This window comes from Danio rerio, chromosome 8, assembly GCF_052040795.2.
Source record: "Danio rerio strain M-AB ecotype USA chromosome 8, GRCz13ab, whole genome shotgun sequence".
NCBI classification, from domain to species: domain Eukaryota; kingdom Metazoa; phylum Chordata; class Actinopteri; order Cypriniformes; family Danionidae; genus Danio; species Danio rerio.
In genome coordinates, this window is record NC_141028.1 from 21842636 (window position 1) to 21859667 (window position 17032).

Below are 17032 nucleotides of genomic sequence, written 5' to 3' on the forward strand. Positions count from 1 at the left end.
AAATATAAACTTATAAAGGTTTAGAATCGATGACGATGAGTAAATAGTGAGCAGATTTTTTTATCTATCCCTTTTAAGGGAAACTATCCCTTTAAATTGGTGTCAAAAACATTTGCAAAATTTTTATTAATATATTATAAACAAATTATATACCAAAAATATATACCAATTACAGCACGGAATCCAAAAGAATTTTTGAAAGAAAATTGTTGAGTAAAACAGGATAATTGCAATAATAACATCCTTTTGATCATTCCCATTTCCATTTCGTCAGTAAATTATTACATTTGCTTTATAAAACAGATGCAGGATTAAAAGAAATTAATACTTGTATTTGGCAAAGATGTTTTAAATTGATTTTAGACCAATAAATGCATGTTTAATGTATTAAATGCTTTCCATTCATTTTAGAATATACAAAATGTATACAAAAGAGCGTCTTAGTAACACAGCAAAGGCAGCACAGAAGCCAAACTTGAAGCTGTATATATTTTCAAAAATGTGTATTTAAACAAACCGTGTAATGTGGCATAGTCTTCACACTGAATTCTGAGCAGACACAGACCTGATTAGGCCCGTCTTAAATCAGCTGCCTTAACTTAGAGGTGTGGTCTATTAATATCAGGTGGCATTTTGTACAAATGTCAACACAAACTTTAATTACAAACTACATGTTACTTTTGACCAATATGTACAAACCTATGTGCGTTAAAAGGAATATAATATATGCTAGATTTACTGGCTTACTCTTTTTTTATATTAAATTTAAACACACCCAACTATAGCCAAATTAATATTTTAACTGCAAACATATTTTGTCTTTTATCTTTGCAAAAAAAATTAATTAACATTTTAAATTTCAGTTCCATCAAATGTTTAAATGTAACCAACCAACCCATACAAAATGTAATTATTGAGAACACATTTGTTATTACTGACATTATGCATTCATTTTTATAAAACATGTAATGGAAATACTTCAAACTTGTATGAGGAAGTGATAAATAAGGTGCGACTATTAGCAGTGGGACAAAACTAATAGTGTGACTTTCACATCAGAACTCTTGACATTTACACTGACATAATTTTCAACAAAAAAACTCAGACAATGCAAACTAAAGGGCATATTATAGCACTATAACCTGTGTATTGAGCAATACTGTGACACATGAAACGATAACTTGTAATTTAAAAAAAAACAGTATACAGTGATTTATTTTACAGACTTGGAAACGGCAATCCAATAAGCAGAGGAGACACATTTATTTCTACAAACTTTTCAAACAGTTGAAGTTCAAATCATTAGCCCTCCTGTGAATTTGGTTTTCTTTTTCGAATATTTCCCCAATTAGATTTCAAGAGTTCACACTTAGCTGATGATTTATCATAAGCTTGTTTGGGATCCTCGAGCCCAGAGCTCCCTCCCGTTCAGATAGTTCTCAAAAACTCCCCTGCTGAAATAGCTAAGGTGAACTACTTTGAGAAGAAATGATACTGATGCAGGGAACTAGACAAAGATTAGTTTGTTACGTATGACACATATCTTTGGACCGTGGGAGGAAACCAGGGAACCAGAGGGAAACCTACTGTATGTGGACACAAGGAGAACATGCAAACTCAGCACAGAAACACCAACCGACCTGGTGAGGATCAGAGCCGGCGGTGTTCTTGCTGTGGGTCAACAGTGCTAACCACTGGGCTGCTGTGCTGCCTGATATATGAGAAAAAGGGGGAGAAGGGGGTTTCTTCAGACGAAGACAAATGTGGAATGAACACTGTGGTGAAATATAGTAACTTATGAATCATATGATTAGAGAATCATGATTAGATAATGTGGGACTGACTGTGGTAAATCATAAGCACGTGATCCTCTTGAAATTAATTTATAAATAAACTTCACTCAAAAGAACAAGTTTTTTTTTAAGTATTTCATATATTTTTATATTTTGATCAATATTCTTAATATTATTAGACCCCTTTAACAACATATTTTTTATTTGTCTACAGAACAAACCACTGTTCTACAGTGAATAACCTAATTACCTAATTTGCCTTGCAAAGATAAAAGAATCAGTTATAAGAAGTCAGTTATTGAAACTATTATGTTTAGAAATGTTAAACAGAAAATGAGGGGGCTAATAATTCAGGAGGGCTAATAATTCTGACTTTAATTGTAAAGTGCATCCGGAAAGTATTCATAGCGCTTCACTTTTTCAACTTTTTTTCTATGTTACAGCCTTATTTCAAAATGGATAAAAAAAAAATCTCAAAATTCTACACACAATACCCCATAATGACAATGTGAAAAAATTATTTTTTTAAATTGTAGAAAATTTATTAAAAATAAAAAAGCTGAAAATCACACATACATAGGTATTCACAGCCTTTGCTCAATACTTTGTTGATGCACCTTTGGCAGCAATTACAGCCTCAAGTTTTTTTTAATATGATGCCACACGCTTGGCACACCTGTCTTAGGAATTTTTGCCCATTTCTCTTTGCAGTACATCTCTATCAGGTTGAATGGGAAGCGACGATGTACCATTTTCAGATCTCTCTAGAGATGTTTAATAGGATTTAGGTCTGTGCTCTGGCTGGGCCACTCAAGGACATTCACTGAGTTGTTGTGAACCACTCCACTGATATTTTGGCGGTGTGTCATTGTCCAGCTGGAAGATGAACCGTTGCTCCAGTCTGAGGTCAAGAGCACTTTGAAGCAGGTTTTCATTCAGGATGTATCTGTTCATTGCTGCATTCATCTTTCCCTCTATCCTGATTAGTCTTCCAGTTCCTGCTGCTGAAAAACATCCCCACAGCATGATGCTGCCACCACCATGCTTCACTGTAGGGATGGTATTAGCCTAGTGATGAGCGGTGCCTGGTTTTCTCCAAACTTAACACCTTCCAAACGTAATGTTTTCACTCCAAAGAGTCTAATTTCAGTCTCATCAGAGCAGATAATTAAGTTTCTTATGGTCTGAGAGTCCTTCAGATGCATTTTGGCAAATTCCAGGAGTGAGGTGGCTTCCGTCTGGCCACTCTACCATACAGGCCTGATTGGTGGACTGCTGCACTGATGATTGTCCTTCTGTAAGGTTCTACCCTCTCCACAAAAGAACGCTGGAGCTCAGACAGAGTGACCATTAGGTTATTGATCTCCCTGACTAAGGCCCTTCTCCCCCGATCACTCAGTTTAGATGGCTGGCCAGCTCTAGAAAGAGTCCTGGTGGTTCCAAACAACTTCCATTTACAGCATGATGGAGGCCACTGTGCTCATTGGAACTTTCCGAGCAGCAGAAGTTTTTCTGTAACCTTCCTCAGCCTTGTGCCTTGATACATTTTTGTCTTGGAGGTCTACAGACAATCCCTTTGCCTTCATGCTTGGTTTGTGTTTTGACATGCACTGTCAACCCTGGGACCCTAGATAGGTGTATGCCTTTTCAAACCATGTCCAATCAATTGAATATACCATAGGTGAACTCCAATTAAGCTGCTGAAACATCTCAAGAATGATCAGTGGAAACAGAATGTACCTGAGCTCTATATAGAGCTGCATGCCAAAGGCTGTGAATACTTATGTATATGTGATTTTTCATGTTGTTTTTTTTATACATTTGCAACAATTTTAAAAATCTATTTTTCACATTGTCATTATGGGGTATTGTGTGTAGAAGTTTATGTAAACAAACCAAATTAACTTATTTTGGAATAAGGTTGTAACGTGGAAAAAGTGAAGAGATATGAATACTTTTCGGATGCACTGTATATATATATATATATATATATATATATATATATATATATATATATATATATATATATATATATATATATATATATATATATATATATATATATATATAACTGTACATGTTTCTGCATAAAATGTGTGTACTGTACTTGTTGGAGCACAGTTGTGTTGTTGTTTTTCAGGGTTTTGGCTGGAAGGAGCACAGGAGGGTCTGAAGCCTCGCTGGAGTTTTGAGCCAGCTGCTCTAAAAGCATGTCTGCAATATCAAGAGGAAAAACATGAAAATCAGTGATCCTCGCAAACTTTCACACACTCACTGACCTAAAAGATCACACCAAAACAATAATGATTACGTTTGCTGGTAGGTGATGCGGTAAAGGTAAAGACACTGTATGCATGTTAGCAATCTGTGTCACTTCCTGAGGAAGTGAGAAGACACATCACTGTTATTGCAACGGACGCAGAACATGAAAAACATGAATTTTACACTTTTGCCACACTTCTCTGCTGACCTAGAAAGATTCACTCAATAGTCATGGCTTCACTCACTTCTGTGTAATAATACCAAGAAAAATAGACGCTCTCGAATACTTTCACAAGAGCATCAGTTTATTGTTAACTACATGACTTCAAGCAATTTATTATAGAAGTTTTTAATTCTTACATGGAAGAAAAATTTGACAAGATGACAAAACTGTTACAAAAATAAAACAATTTAATAGTCCTAAGGAATAAGATACAATGCATTTATAGATTTATTAATGAATGAATAGGGAAATTGTATAGAATAAATCGGGTATTACTGCAAACATGAACTTATCATAGTTATGATCCAATGTTTTTTTTTACTTACATTTTTTAAAATATCTGCTAATTAACAGGTTCTAATTTTGTGATTTACAAGTATTTCCTGTTTATTTACGGTTGTGAATTGCATAATGGGAGGTTGATCTCTGTTCTGTCGACGTTTCATGTTAAAATTTCAACTCTACAGTTTAACAAAGTGACTTTTGTTGACATGAACATAGTCATAGAACATTTACATACACTGTAAAACCCAAAAAGTTAAGGTAACTCAAACCATTTGAGGAAACAGATTGCAACAAACCATTTAAGTAAAAAACTAATCTAATCTAGCAATTTGAGCACAGTAAAACCCGATAAATGAAGAGAACTCCAACTGAGTACTGTAAAACTCAATAAGTTAAAGCAACTCAAACCATTTGAGGAAACCAAATGCAACAAACCATTTGAGGTAAAAACTAATCTATATGAGTACTGTAAACTTACTCCATTTAAGTTGAAGTAGTAAGGTATTTAATTAACTCATTACCTTCAAAATTGAGTTCAAACCTCTTTTCAAATGAGTAGAATTGACTTTCAGTCAATTTTCATTTAATTTGATAGGGTTAATGGGTTTTACAGTGTAGTAGTTTGAAATAATATAATGTATAAGAAATAATCTATGGAGAAATAAGTCTGTAAACTAACTGGCACTGTACTGGCAGCTTGTTACCAGGTTGTACCATAATTTACACTTCCAACCCAGACAATATATCACTTTAAACTGCTAAAAATATCAATAAAAGTCACTTTTTCATACTTTTCAACATCAAAAACTTTTGAAGGAAAGATCAAGATCCCCTTATGCAATTCAAAAGCAAAAATAAGTGGAGAAAAAAACAAACATGAATTTTTTTTTTTTTATAATATATGTAAAGTTAATTATGTTTCATCTTCCTTTTTTATGTTATATGAGATTTTAGGTAACATTTCAAGTTCTATAGGGGAAAGATGAAATTATTTAGTTTGATGTAGATTATACTGTAGTAATCAAAAATAATAGTAAAATGAAAACACTCCTGACTCCTAACTGTATACAGTTTCTACTACAATATCATATATCTCTGAATATTACTCTTTAAAAAGATAGATCTCTAATCAAATAAGAAGGATTTCTTTTCAAACATGGTAGTTTAACAGGTCAGAACAAGCATGAACAACTAACAAAACATAAAAATAATCACTTATCGAAATTACAGTGCTCAGTATTAAACGTTTAGCATTTAAATTTAGGCATTATTTTGACAATATATAAATATCTGAATTGTGAAACTGTTTATATGTTCTTTATTAAGCAACACAATTTTATATGACTGTGTTTTTAACATGCCCTTCTCTTTTAGGCACTGGTTTTAAAATGAGGCGACGGTTGATCAACTCACCGAGTTCATCCATGGTGGTGTGGGGTGTGAGAAGAGCGTTGTGCGTGTTCCTAGTGAGTGTGTGTGTGGTGAACTGATCTGATACATGCAGCTGTGGGTTGAGCCCAATCTCACATGTGAAACTGATGCTGCTTCCTTTTTGTGCTCTCACTGTTTCACTCCTTTTCTCGTGTTTTTCATCCTGCTGCTTTATACTATTTGTTAAAGGCCTCTCTGAATTTTTTTGTGGTGCAGATTAAAGATGTCAAATGAGTTGTGCATCCATTTATAGATATTCATTTTATCGTTATTACTGATACTGTATATAGGCTTATTGTAATATTAGTAATATAGGGAGTGTTTTAGCAGTTTGATTAAAACAATTGGGAAATAAAATGGTGTAAAAAGTGTTGATGAAACAATTCCATACCTTGTGTTATAACTGTAAACTGCAAATATTTATATACTTAAGAACTGTAAACGCTTTTATAAATATAAATACATTCAATTATTTTGATTATATATTATAAAAAAAAAGACTTTTAAGCACTGAGTTCATCATTTAAGGTTAAAAAAGAACATATGATCATACTCACTACATTTCCCATAATTCCTAGCCATGTCGTGGAGGATTCTGGGACAGGAAACTTCCGATTAGGTTTCTGTTTCTGCAGATTGCTTGATATAATACTCTGGAAATTAAGATTTAGTTCCTGTAATAGCCTTGATTTGATGAACTCTTGCAATATTAATATATATTTTTTAATGTAGCGGCTTCTTAATTGTGTGGTAAATGTGATGTTATTTGCACTGGGTTCAGCGATAATCTGTTGACAGACTGATCGGCTGATCTTAAAAGGGCAACACTTCGAGCGAGCGGGCCCCTCAAGGAGCTATCGCAAGGGACTCATTTAAGGTATGCCAATGGTTTCCTGTGGTTTTACGTTTTATAGCATCAACTGTAGCAGTGCATCCGGTGCCACTTGCAGAAACACAGCTTAAAATATACGTTAGTCTTGACACTTTCAAAATGGCTTTTGTTTTTTAATTAAAGCAGGTGCATCAGACGTGTTAATGCACAACATCAGAGAGTCAACTACAACTACTACGAACAACCAGTGTTGCCAAAGGGAAAAAAACAACCAAATTAAAGAGAAAAATAGGTTTAAAAATGATTCTAGTTCCTAAATTAACAGATTGTAAAGTAGACAATAACCAGTTCAAAATTCTAGTTCTAGTAGGAAGTTCTAGGTAACTGTGCAACAATGTTTCCTGCTATTATTAGAGCAGTGTTACTCAACAATCATTTTTCCTGAATGTGTTTCTTAATCTTGCCAACATTTGAACCATGCTGTAACCGTGTTTTTGTGTCAGGGTCATCACAGTCACGAGGCTCTATTTTGCAACTTTGTGAACTCTAAAAAAAGTGTGAAATTATAATTTTTTTTTAAATGTATATACTTCATAACCCATGTGAATTTACACAAACTGAGAAAATAAAAAGTGTTAGGTGGTTGCACTCTCCCCTATAAGTTACATTCTTGTAGTTGTTGCTGGATTCTATTAAAGCAGTGAGTTCAAAAGTAAATAAAAAATCTAATTTATAATTAAAGCTGCAAGCAGCGATGATAGGGACCTCGCACCCGTGCTCACCGCCTCCCGGTGGCCTCAGGATGACAGAGAACAGTGAACAATAACAATTTAAGCCGATATATATAAAAAAACCTGAGAAATCCACAGATTTATGCCAAACTTCCTCCTGTCAGCAGGTGGCGCTATGACTGTGACTCAGTTTTGTCATGTAGATGTCTTCAGGAGAATAATTTTATCAACTATGAGAAGTTTCAAGCAGTTCTGACATTGTGTGGCTTAGTTATAAGCCAAACTACCTTCTGCCAGCAGGTGGCGCTATAACTGACTCAATATTGTTATGTAGATGTGTTCAGGAGAAGACTTTTATCAACCATGTGAAGTTTCAGGCAGATCGGACATTGTGTGGCTGAGTTATAAGCCAAACTACCTGTTGCCAGCAGGTGGCGCTATGACTGTGACTCAATATTGGCATGTAGATGTGTTTAGGAAAGGACTTTTATCAACCCTGTGAAGTTTCAGGCTGATTGGACATTGTGTGGCTGAGTTATAAGCAAAACTACCTTCTGTCACTAGGTGGCGCTATGACTGACTCAATATTGGCATTTAGATGTCTTCAGGAGAGGAATTTAATCAACCATGTGAAGTTTCAGGCAGATCAGACATTGTGTGGTTGAGTTATAAGGACTTCCTTTTTCATGGCGAAGCGTTGAGGTTTGTCATGCCGCCACGGACACGCCCCTCTGCGAAAACTCTAGATCTTCACAATATATCATCGCTTGAGCTTTCAGATACACAACCAACCAAATTTGGTGCTTATATGAAAAAATTTGTGGGAGGAGTTTATTACTTTGTAAATCATGACATTTTCTGTGGCCAGCAGGTGGCGCTATAACTGTATCTGGATATCGGCATGTAAACTTGTTCTGGTCTGGACTCTTATCAAACGTGTGAATTTTGAGGCAGATCGGATAATGCATGCCTGAGTTATAACGACCTCCTGTTTTGTGGCGAATCGTTAAAGTTTGCGAGGCCGCCACGGACACGCCCATCGACAAAACCTCTTAAGCTTCGCAATTTAACATCGCCAAGGCCTTTAGATGACAAAACCCAATTTTGGTGTCGATAGCAAAAAATCCCTAAAAGGAGTTCGTTAGGATACAAAGCCTGGAAATGGCAAAAATGCCACTTATTTGCCGCAGGAAGTTAAAAATATCCGACTTCCTGTTGGGTTTGAGATATGGCTCCAAGAGACTTTTTCGTATGTTTTGGCGTGTTTGAGGTGTGTGCCAATTTTCGTGCATGTGCGTGATTCGTAGATCAGGGGCTCGTCCGTTTCATTTTTATAGGTGGCGCTGTCGAGTCATTTTGCCACGCCCACTTCATTATTGTTATGTGGATGTGTTTAAGAGATGACGTTTATCAACCATGTGAAGTTTCAGGCAGATCGGACATTGTGTGCTTAAGTTATAAGGACTTCTTGTTCCATGGCGAAGCGTTGAGGTTTGTCATGCCGCCACGGACACGCCCCTCTGCAAAAACTCTAGATCTTCACAATATATCATCGCTAGAGCTTTCAGATAACACAACCCAAATTTGGTGCTGATACGAAAAAATTTGTGGGAGGAGTTTGTTACGATGTAAAACATGTCATTTCCTGTGGCCAGCAGGTGGCGCTATAACTGTATCTGGATATCGGCATGTAAACGTGTTCAGGTCAGGACTGTTATTAAACATGTGAATTTTGAGGCAGATCGGATAATGCATGCCTGAGTTATAACGACTTCCTGTTTTGTGGCGAATCGTCAAAGTTTGCGAGGCCGCCACGGACACGCCCATCGACGAAAACTCTAAAGCTTCGCAATTTAACATTGCCAAGGCCTTTAGATGACAAAACCCAATTTTGGTGTCGATCGGATAAAATCCCTAGGAGGAGTTCGTTAAAATACAACGCCTGGAAATGGCAAAAATGCCACTTTTTCGCCGCAGGAAGTCAAAAATATCCAACTTCCTGTTGGGTTTGAGATATGGCTCCAAGAGACTTTTTCGTATGTTTTGGCATGTTTGAGGTGTGTGCCATTTTTCGTGCATGTGTGTGATTCGTGGATCGGGGGCTCGTCCGTTTAATTTTTCTAGGTGGCGCTGTCGAGTCATTTTGCCACGCCCACTTCCGAAACCCCTAAAACCCAGCCATTTACACCGCGTTTGGTGTGTGTGCAAATTTTCGTGAGTTTTCGGGCATGTTTAGACCCTCAAAAGTGCCCCGATTGGGGGCGGAATAATAATAATAATAATAATAATAATAATAATAATAATAATAAAAAACGGAGCAATTCCAATAGGGCCTACGCACCGTTTCGGTGCTCGGTCCCTAAATATCTAAGTAGACATGGAAGTACATGGAAGAGCCATAATTTGATTTAATATAATTTATTTATAGTGATTAAATTCATGCACCGTTTACACATGTCGATATGTTTAGTTTTGTACATTTGTTGATTTCACCCCTACTTCTTTGTTTGTAATGTTTTAAGTTATATTACAAAATGTGAGAGAAATAAAGACCAGAGCAACACAGTTTTTTGACTGGAGTTTATTGTTTTGCTGCTTGAAAATTCAGTAAACATCTTTAAATGGAAAGAAACCCGAGTTAATTTATTGCTCAACTGATTTTGAAATTCTGATAAGTACACTTTTTTTTATTTATTTTTTTATTAGTACAATTCTGATAGTATCTTTTAAGACAGGCCTATTGTGGGCGCTAAGGTTGTTACTGTAAGTGGTTTAGATGGTTTTATAAAACCCATCTGTTTATTTTCTTTTTAATAGTGTTTAATAGAAGAATTAATACAGGAAAAAAAACTACATTACCCACAGGCCCGTGCAGAGACCGTCCAAAGGGCATGTGCAGGATACATTTTTTGAAGAGCCGGGGGAGTGGGGGGTGGTTGTTGTTGTTGTTGTTGTTGTTGTTGTTGTTGTTGTTGTTGTTGTTGTTGTTGTTGTTGTTGAGCGCGCGTACTCAAGAGCGGTGTTGTCGCGTGCCTACTGAAGGGCGGGACGGAGGGTGTGTTGTGTCGCGGGGGCACTTTATATCCAAGACTAAAAAGGGCATGTGCACTGCACAGGTTAAGTCCTATGTGTGCACGTGCCTGATTATCCATGACACTAAATGAAACTGTATTTTTCACTCATTTTTTTTTTTAATTTTGTCATTCACATGAAGTTCTATTATTTTTCCTCGTTAAAGCCATTAAATAATGTAATGTAATATAATGTGTATTTATATAGAGCATTTATTGTATATGGCCATACACCAAAATCGCTTCACAATCATGAAGGGGTCTCTCCACACCACCACCAGTGTGCAGTATCCACTTGCAGCCAGTGATAGTAAATGACGACATAATTCCTCTTTAAATTCACGTTTGTTTTACAGCAATGCAAATACAAATCTCTCGTAGACTTCAGATGTCTTATCATTGTGTTTCAGTGTGGTCCGAGTGGTTCCAAACCTTTGAGTTTCTTTCTTCTATTGCAAAAAAGCTGAAAAGCTGTAACCATTAGTTTCCATAGTAGGAAAAACTAATACTATGGATGTCAATGGTTATAGGTTTCCAACATTATTTAAAATATGTTGTTTTTTGTATCTCTGTAACTCCATAAAGGTCTGAAACAAGTAAAAACTGAGTAAACGATGATTGAACTTCTCTTTAAATTCACATTTTTGTCCTACAGCAATGCAAAAAACAAACCTCTCATTGACTTGTAATGTCTGTCATTGTGTTTCAGTGTGGTCTGAGTGGCACCGCTCAGCGTGATGTCATCCACTAAAGAAACTGTGCTGCGTCAGCGCCGCCGGGAGCTGGACGCCCGCAGGAGTAAGTCTCGCGTGCGTCTGGGCTCGTGTCTGCAGAGCTGGGCTCAACTCAAAGATAAACTGGGCTTCTCTCTTCACTCGGAGCTTGCTCAGCATCTGCTGGAGAGGTACAGTACAGTCGAGAGATACAGTTACCCTTAGACCTGCTGCATGACAGTTCGCTGGATGCGCTACTCTACATTTCCAGCTGAATTACATTTGCAGTTGTTGATTCTGGCTATGAAGATCAGACTTGTTCTGATCCAGTTCCAGATCATACAGAGAAGAGTCAGGAATTATGAGTGAGCTTAACAGAAAGTGTAGGCAGAAAAAACAAAGACGGACTTGCGGTTTATGGAGTTCAAAACACATTTAGATTTGGTCAACGGCCAAGGTCTTCTGGTGGTGTGTGTGTGAAGCATTATAGATTATATGTGGTCTAACTGTATGACATTTTCTGCTTTCTGTTTTACAGCTATGTTTCAAGAGTTTGTATGAAGTGTTCAGGTAAACCACAGACTCCCAACTTAAAGGAATCCTTCACCCATAAAATTACCCTTCTGACATAATTTATAGTTCTAAATGCTTTAGCAATTCAATATAAAGTTTTTCTAAACCTGCATGACTTGGTCTTAACCATAATTTTAAGCAACGCATTCACTGAAATGTAATTTAACTTAGTATTTTAGTCTTGGTTTACATTACAAATATTTAAAAAAATATTTGAAAAAAATATAGCATGCCAAAGTTTACAATAATCTGTAATACACTCCCATGATGTACTACAAATTACATAAACAAGTCTCCCTGTGGTGAATACATTTTGTTGGTCCCTTTTTATATTTAATAGTAAAAAAAAAAAAAAAAAGATGTCTGATAATATTTTTTCTTCTGGAGATAGTCTTATTTGTTTTATTTCGGCTGGAATAAAAGCAGTTCTTATTTTTTTAAAATCATTTTAGGGACAATATTATTAGCCCCATGAGCTATTTTTTTCCGATAGTCTACAGAAAAAACCATCATTATACAATTATTAATATATATATGTATGTGTATATATACAGTATACAGCGTGGGTTTCCTCTGGGTGCTCCGGTTTCCCCCATAATTCAAAGACATGTGCTATAGGTGAATTGAATAAACTAAATGGTTCGTAGTGCGTGTGCGTGCGTGCGTGCGTGTGTGTGAGTGTTTCCTAGTACTGGGTTGCAGCTGTAAGGGCATCCACTGCGTAAAACATATGCTGGAATAGTTGGTGGTTAATTTCACCGTGGCAGCCTCTGAAATAGAGACTAAGCTAAAGGAAAATGAATGAATGAATGAATTTATCATTTTCCCAGGTCTGGGTTTTGTCTGGAAGGGCATCCACTGAGTAAAACATATGGCAGAATAGTTGGTGGTTCATTCCACTGTGGCAACCCCTGAGAAATAAGGCACTAAGCCGACGAAAAATTAATGAATTGTATCATGGAAGGTTCTTTATGGAATTGTAGTTCTGTCCCTCAGTAAAGCCATTGAGTTCTCATTCAGTCTTGTATCATTGAATTTTTGCCCAATGTTTGTATGCTTCATTGCTTCAAATCTAATTTTTTAATTTTGGGATTCACATCATAGCTGCTAGCTTTGGTTTATTTCTCACAACACTGGAATAAGTCTTTTATGAAATGAAAAATGTAATAGTACACTGCTTAATAATGAGAATACATTAATCCACTCCATTTGTTTTAGAAAGTAAGACAAAAATTCAGAGTAAAAGACCGGGTCGAATCAAGAAGTAGAACTATAAAGATACTATAGCATCCACACCAGCTGTGTGCACTTTAAATGCTTTAAATTCATTTATTCATTCTACTTCAGATTAGTCCGTTTATTCATCCATATTCATCCAGCATGTGTTTTATGCAGTGGATGCCCTTCCAGCTGCAATCCTGTAGTGGAAAACACCCAAACACACTCATTCACACACATGCACTATTGACAATTTAGCTTATTCAATTCACCTATAGCACATGTCTTTGGACTGTGGGGGAAACCGGAGCACCTGAAGGAAACCCATGCAAACATGGGTGAAAACATACAAATTCCACACACAAATGCCAACTGGCCCAGCCGGGACTCGAACCAGCGACCTTCTTGCTGTGAAGCAATAGTACTACCCACTGAGCCACCGTGTCACCTGCTTTAAATCTTTGTGCACTTTTTTTTATTATTGTTTTTATCATTGATAATCTGTGGCATTAAATCAATTGAACTTAGGTGATGGGAAAGAAGAGACTGTATCAACTACAAAGGAGTCTTTGCAGGAACTCATCTTGATGGTCCACAACCATGGACAGACGTGTCCCCTTCCTCCTGTCCTGCAGTGTAGGCCTGTTCAAAAAACAAAACTATCAACACGCAGTCAGAGTGGAAGAATAGAGGCTGCTACTGAGCCCAAGAAATTAGCAGAAGCGGATGAGTGTTTTAAATATACATGTGAAGATGGACATCATTTTATGTGGTGTCCTTTTAACCTGGAGAAGGTACTGATTTCTAAAAATGAAGGAGATAAAATTACATCCGAACAAGGCAAGAGACAGATGAAGGAACCAGTCACAGATACAGAAAGACAAGAAATGATGACTAGATTAAAAACCAGACAGCAACAGAGAGAAGATGCTGGCACTAACACAAATAAAATGCTTGGACAAAATAAAAATGCAGGTGAATGCTTTTTCTTTAATAAATAATAATTAATAATAATAATATTTTTTTTTTCAAGGACTAACTATACACTGTAAAAAATTTGACCTTAAATTCACAGTAAATTACTGGCTAATAATTGCATTACTTTCACAGTAAATTACTGTATGTAAATTCACAGTAAATTATTGTGAGGTAGTTCACAGTAATTTACTGTGGTTTTGTCACATTAAATTATTGTGAAATTACAACCATATATTGTAACTTTACAGTAGATAATAAAGTCCGTTACTGTGATTTCACAGTATTATCTTGTAGAATTAACTATATTTTACTGTGAATTTGCAATATGATTACTGTGATTTAGCAGTAGGTTGCAGTTTAAATACCTGATTTAACTGTAAAGTTACAGTTATATCCCGGATTACTGTAATTTAACAGTTTGGTGCTGTAAAATTTCAAAGCAATTTTAGGTCACACAAAAATGAAAATTCTATCTTGATTTACTCACCCTCAGGTTGTTCCAGCTCTGTTAAAAATGATTTTTTTGTTAAACACAGGAATAAAAATATCAAATATTCCCCTTTGTGTCTAAACAACCTGAAAATGCGTAAATGATGACAGAATCTTCTTTTTTGGGTGATCTGAGAAGACTCTAAAATCAAAATAAAAACAAACACACATACATTTTACAGATTTATTTAACAGCTTAATGACATCTGTGTAAGCATTTCAGAAAACTTTCAAAAGGTGAAGGTGAAGCCTCAAAAAATCTTAAGAACATAATAACAAAAAAATCTGACATCATATGTAGCATACATATAAAAAGCAGTGCTTCAGAGTGCGCTCTCTCTCTTTCTCATATATATATATATATATATATATATATATATATATATATATATATATATATATATATATATATATATATATATATATATATATATATATATATATATATATATATCATGAATCATTTTCCTGATAATTTTACACACTTGCTGGTTGATGTGTCTTCCCTGCTTCTTTGACTTCGTCTGTCTTCCATCTCCAAACTGGTGCCCAAAAAGCACCTATAAGCAAAAGGGCAGACAAACAGTTAGCTTCACACAACACTACTGGGACAATACTGCTGCACTACAGAGCAAAATTACTATTAGCTCAGTTTGAACATTCTGACAATACTGTAGCTCAGTCAAACTGCAATCATTTAAACAAAAACATCTGAAAAACATTTCCATCACAAACACACATTCAAGAACAGTCTAACAACAAATAGTGGTTTTAATGACCTAGACAGAGCATTTTAAAACAGTTGATTTGATTTACACTTTCTGTTTACAGACTATAATCTAATGCTGGGTTCACACTTATTGCAAATTGAACACGTACATCATAGCACTTGTTCTTGAATACTAGCAGGATGTTTCTTGCATTAAGCTAATTTTTCATGATTTGAATATTAGAAAAATTTTGCAAAAAACTTGATTAAAGTGATACAGCACTTGTGTTGTATTCATTTCAATTAAGTTTTTTTGTAAATATTCCAAATATTTTTCAACGTTTTTTGAGTTTCACTTAATTTGTGCTTCCCAGTAAAAAATTCCCACTATTTATGCATTTGCAATGACTTGTATGTAATCCAGTCACCTGAATAGGTAACTTCACATATGGTATAAGAGCCCCATCCTTTTAAAGACAGCTTTCCCTCTGGTCTCCAGCACAGACAAACAAATTGAGTCTGCAACACACCCCTTTATTACAAGGGGACAAGGGGAGTCATGACTTGTGCTCCTATACATTCCTTGTTTAACCCCCCGAAAACAAGCCCTCAGTTACAATATTTATTGTAGACATTACCTTAAATTCCAGAGTGCAAAAGACATCTTCAGCATACTTCAGTTTCAGACCAGATCCAAAGTCAGTCGTTAGATCCAGGTGAGGTCCAATGACCACTCGACCCTCCAAGGAATAAGACTGTTTGTTTGATGTTGCACTGCTGGGGAAAGAAAGACTAAATTAGAGATGTTTGTGAATAATTACATTTGTTTGTAGAAACAAAGTTGACATTCCATGCTCTGCCTATTAAAAACCAAGCAAACAAACAGACATGCCCAGTAAAATTGCTAATAAAAATAAAAACTATAGTTTAAAAAAATCTTTGTCTAATATTTACTACGACTGGAAGTACTGGTGGAACTTCTGGAAGAAGAAAAAGAGTTTGTACAAGAAACTGCTCACAACAAATTTGTGAAAAACCTGACATTTAAAAATCTAATAAAAACGAGGAAGGTTCAACATTACCTTTAATAATCAAGAGAGGGGTGATTGGCATCAGTGTTTCAACATCAGTGGCTGTGGCTGCAAAAAAATATGAATATAATAAGAGTAGAATAAGACTCAACCTAACACGCGCACACACACACACACACACACACACACACACACACTCTCTCTCTCTCTCTTTCTCTCTCTCTCTCTCTCTCACTCTATATATATATATATATATATATATATATATATATATATATATATATATAAGCAATTCCGTGCAAATGTCAACCTTGCCATGAAAAAAAAATAAGTTTTTACCAAAATACGGAAACCATTTCTGGGTTTTTTGTGTAAGCAAGTATTTTACAGTACTTTAAAAATACTCAAAAATGCATCTGTCAATGTTTTCAAACTATTCTATTTGATTTACCAAAGTCACACAAATGGTAATTTCACATGCGTCACATCCACAACAGAGAGATGTCACATCCATAACGACACTTTTTCCTCAGAAATGTGAAAATATTAAATTAAATTAAACCAATCAGTTTTGTTTTGTAGAGAGCCGACTCTAATCCTTTTGATTAGCATTATTTCTTTTGGGTTGTGCAGTTTAATTCACATAATTTCTACAAAGTGTGTTGTATACTGTAAACTCAGACTTTTTTTGTC

General features: G+C 35.6%; 2 protein-coding genes and 1 long non-coding RNA gene across 31 annotated transcripts in view; 2 read left to right on the forward strand and 1 right to left on the reverse strand.

The window, feature by feature from the left end:
- The window catches only part of si:ch211-120j21.2, a 238426-nt gene extending 232056 nt beyond the window's left edge, over positions 1-6370 (forward strand). The window contains exons 9-10 of one of the 3 annotated variants that reach the window (XR_015497801.1): positions 3934-4112; positions 5938-6370. This is a non-coding gene — a long non-coding RNA (si:ch211-120j21.2). Of the gene's footprint in view, positions 1-3933; positions 4113-5937 lie in introns of those variants that run through there. The other 2 variants (XR_015497802.1, XR_015497805.1) reach the window with 2 other exon arrangements.
- Positions 1-17032, reverse strand: part of lpxn (leupaxin) — a 48052-nt gene that overhangs the window by 30034 nt on the left and 986 nt on the right. For 2 of the 4 annotated variants that reach the window (XM_087264518.1, XM_087264517.1), the window contains 4 exons: positions 16391-16447; positions 15947-16063; positions 15737-15840; positions 15085-15159 (listed from right to left, as the gene is read on the reverse strand). Coding sequence is in view for 1 of the 4 variants with exons in the window: in XM_087264515.1 (XP_087120641.1) it covers positions 3901-4007; positions 5977-5989 (120 nt within the window). In the remaining 3 variants the exon portion in view is untranslated. Of the gene's footprint in view, positions 1-3900; positions 4008-5976; positions 6085-15084; positions 15160-15736; positions 15841-15946; positions 16448-17032 lie in introns of those variants that run through there. The other 2 variants (XM_087264516.1, XM_087264515.1) reach the window with 2 other exon arrangements.
- znf692 (zinc finger protein 692) overlaps positions 6564-17032 on the forward strand; it is a 36422-nt gene continuing 25953 nt past the window's right edge. For 3 of the 24 annotated variants that reach the window (XR_015497197.1, XR_015497199.1, XM_087263649.1), the window contains exons 1-5: positions 6564-6613; positions 6793-6871; positions 11338-11532; positions 11880-11911; positions 13661-14107. Coding sequence is in view for 13 of the 24 variants with exons in the window: in XM_087263649.1 (XP_087119775.1) it covers positions 11366-11532; positions 11880-11911; positions 13661-14107 (646 nt within the window). In the remaining 11 variants the exon portion in view is untranslated. Of the gene's footprint in view, positions 6872-11337; positions 11533-11879; positions 11912-13660; positions 14108-17032 lie in introns of all 24 variants that reach the window. The other 21 variants (XR_015497200.1, XM_087263650.1, XR_015497206.1 and 18 more) reach the window with 13 other exon arrangements.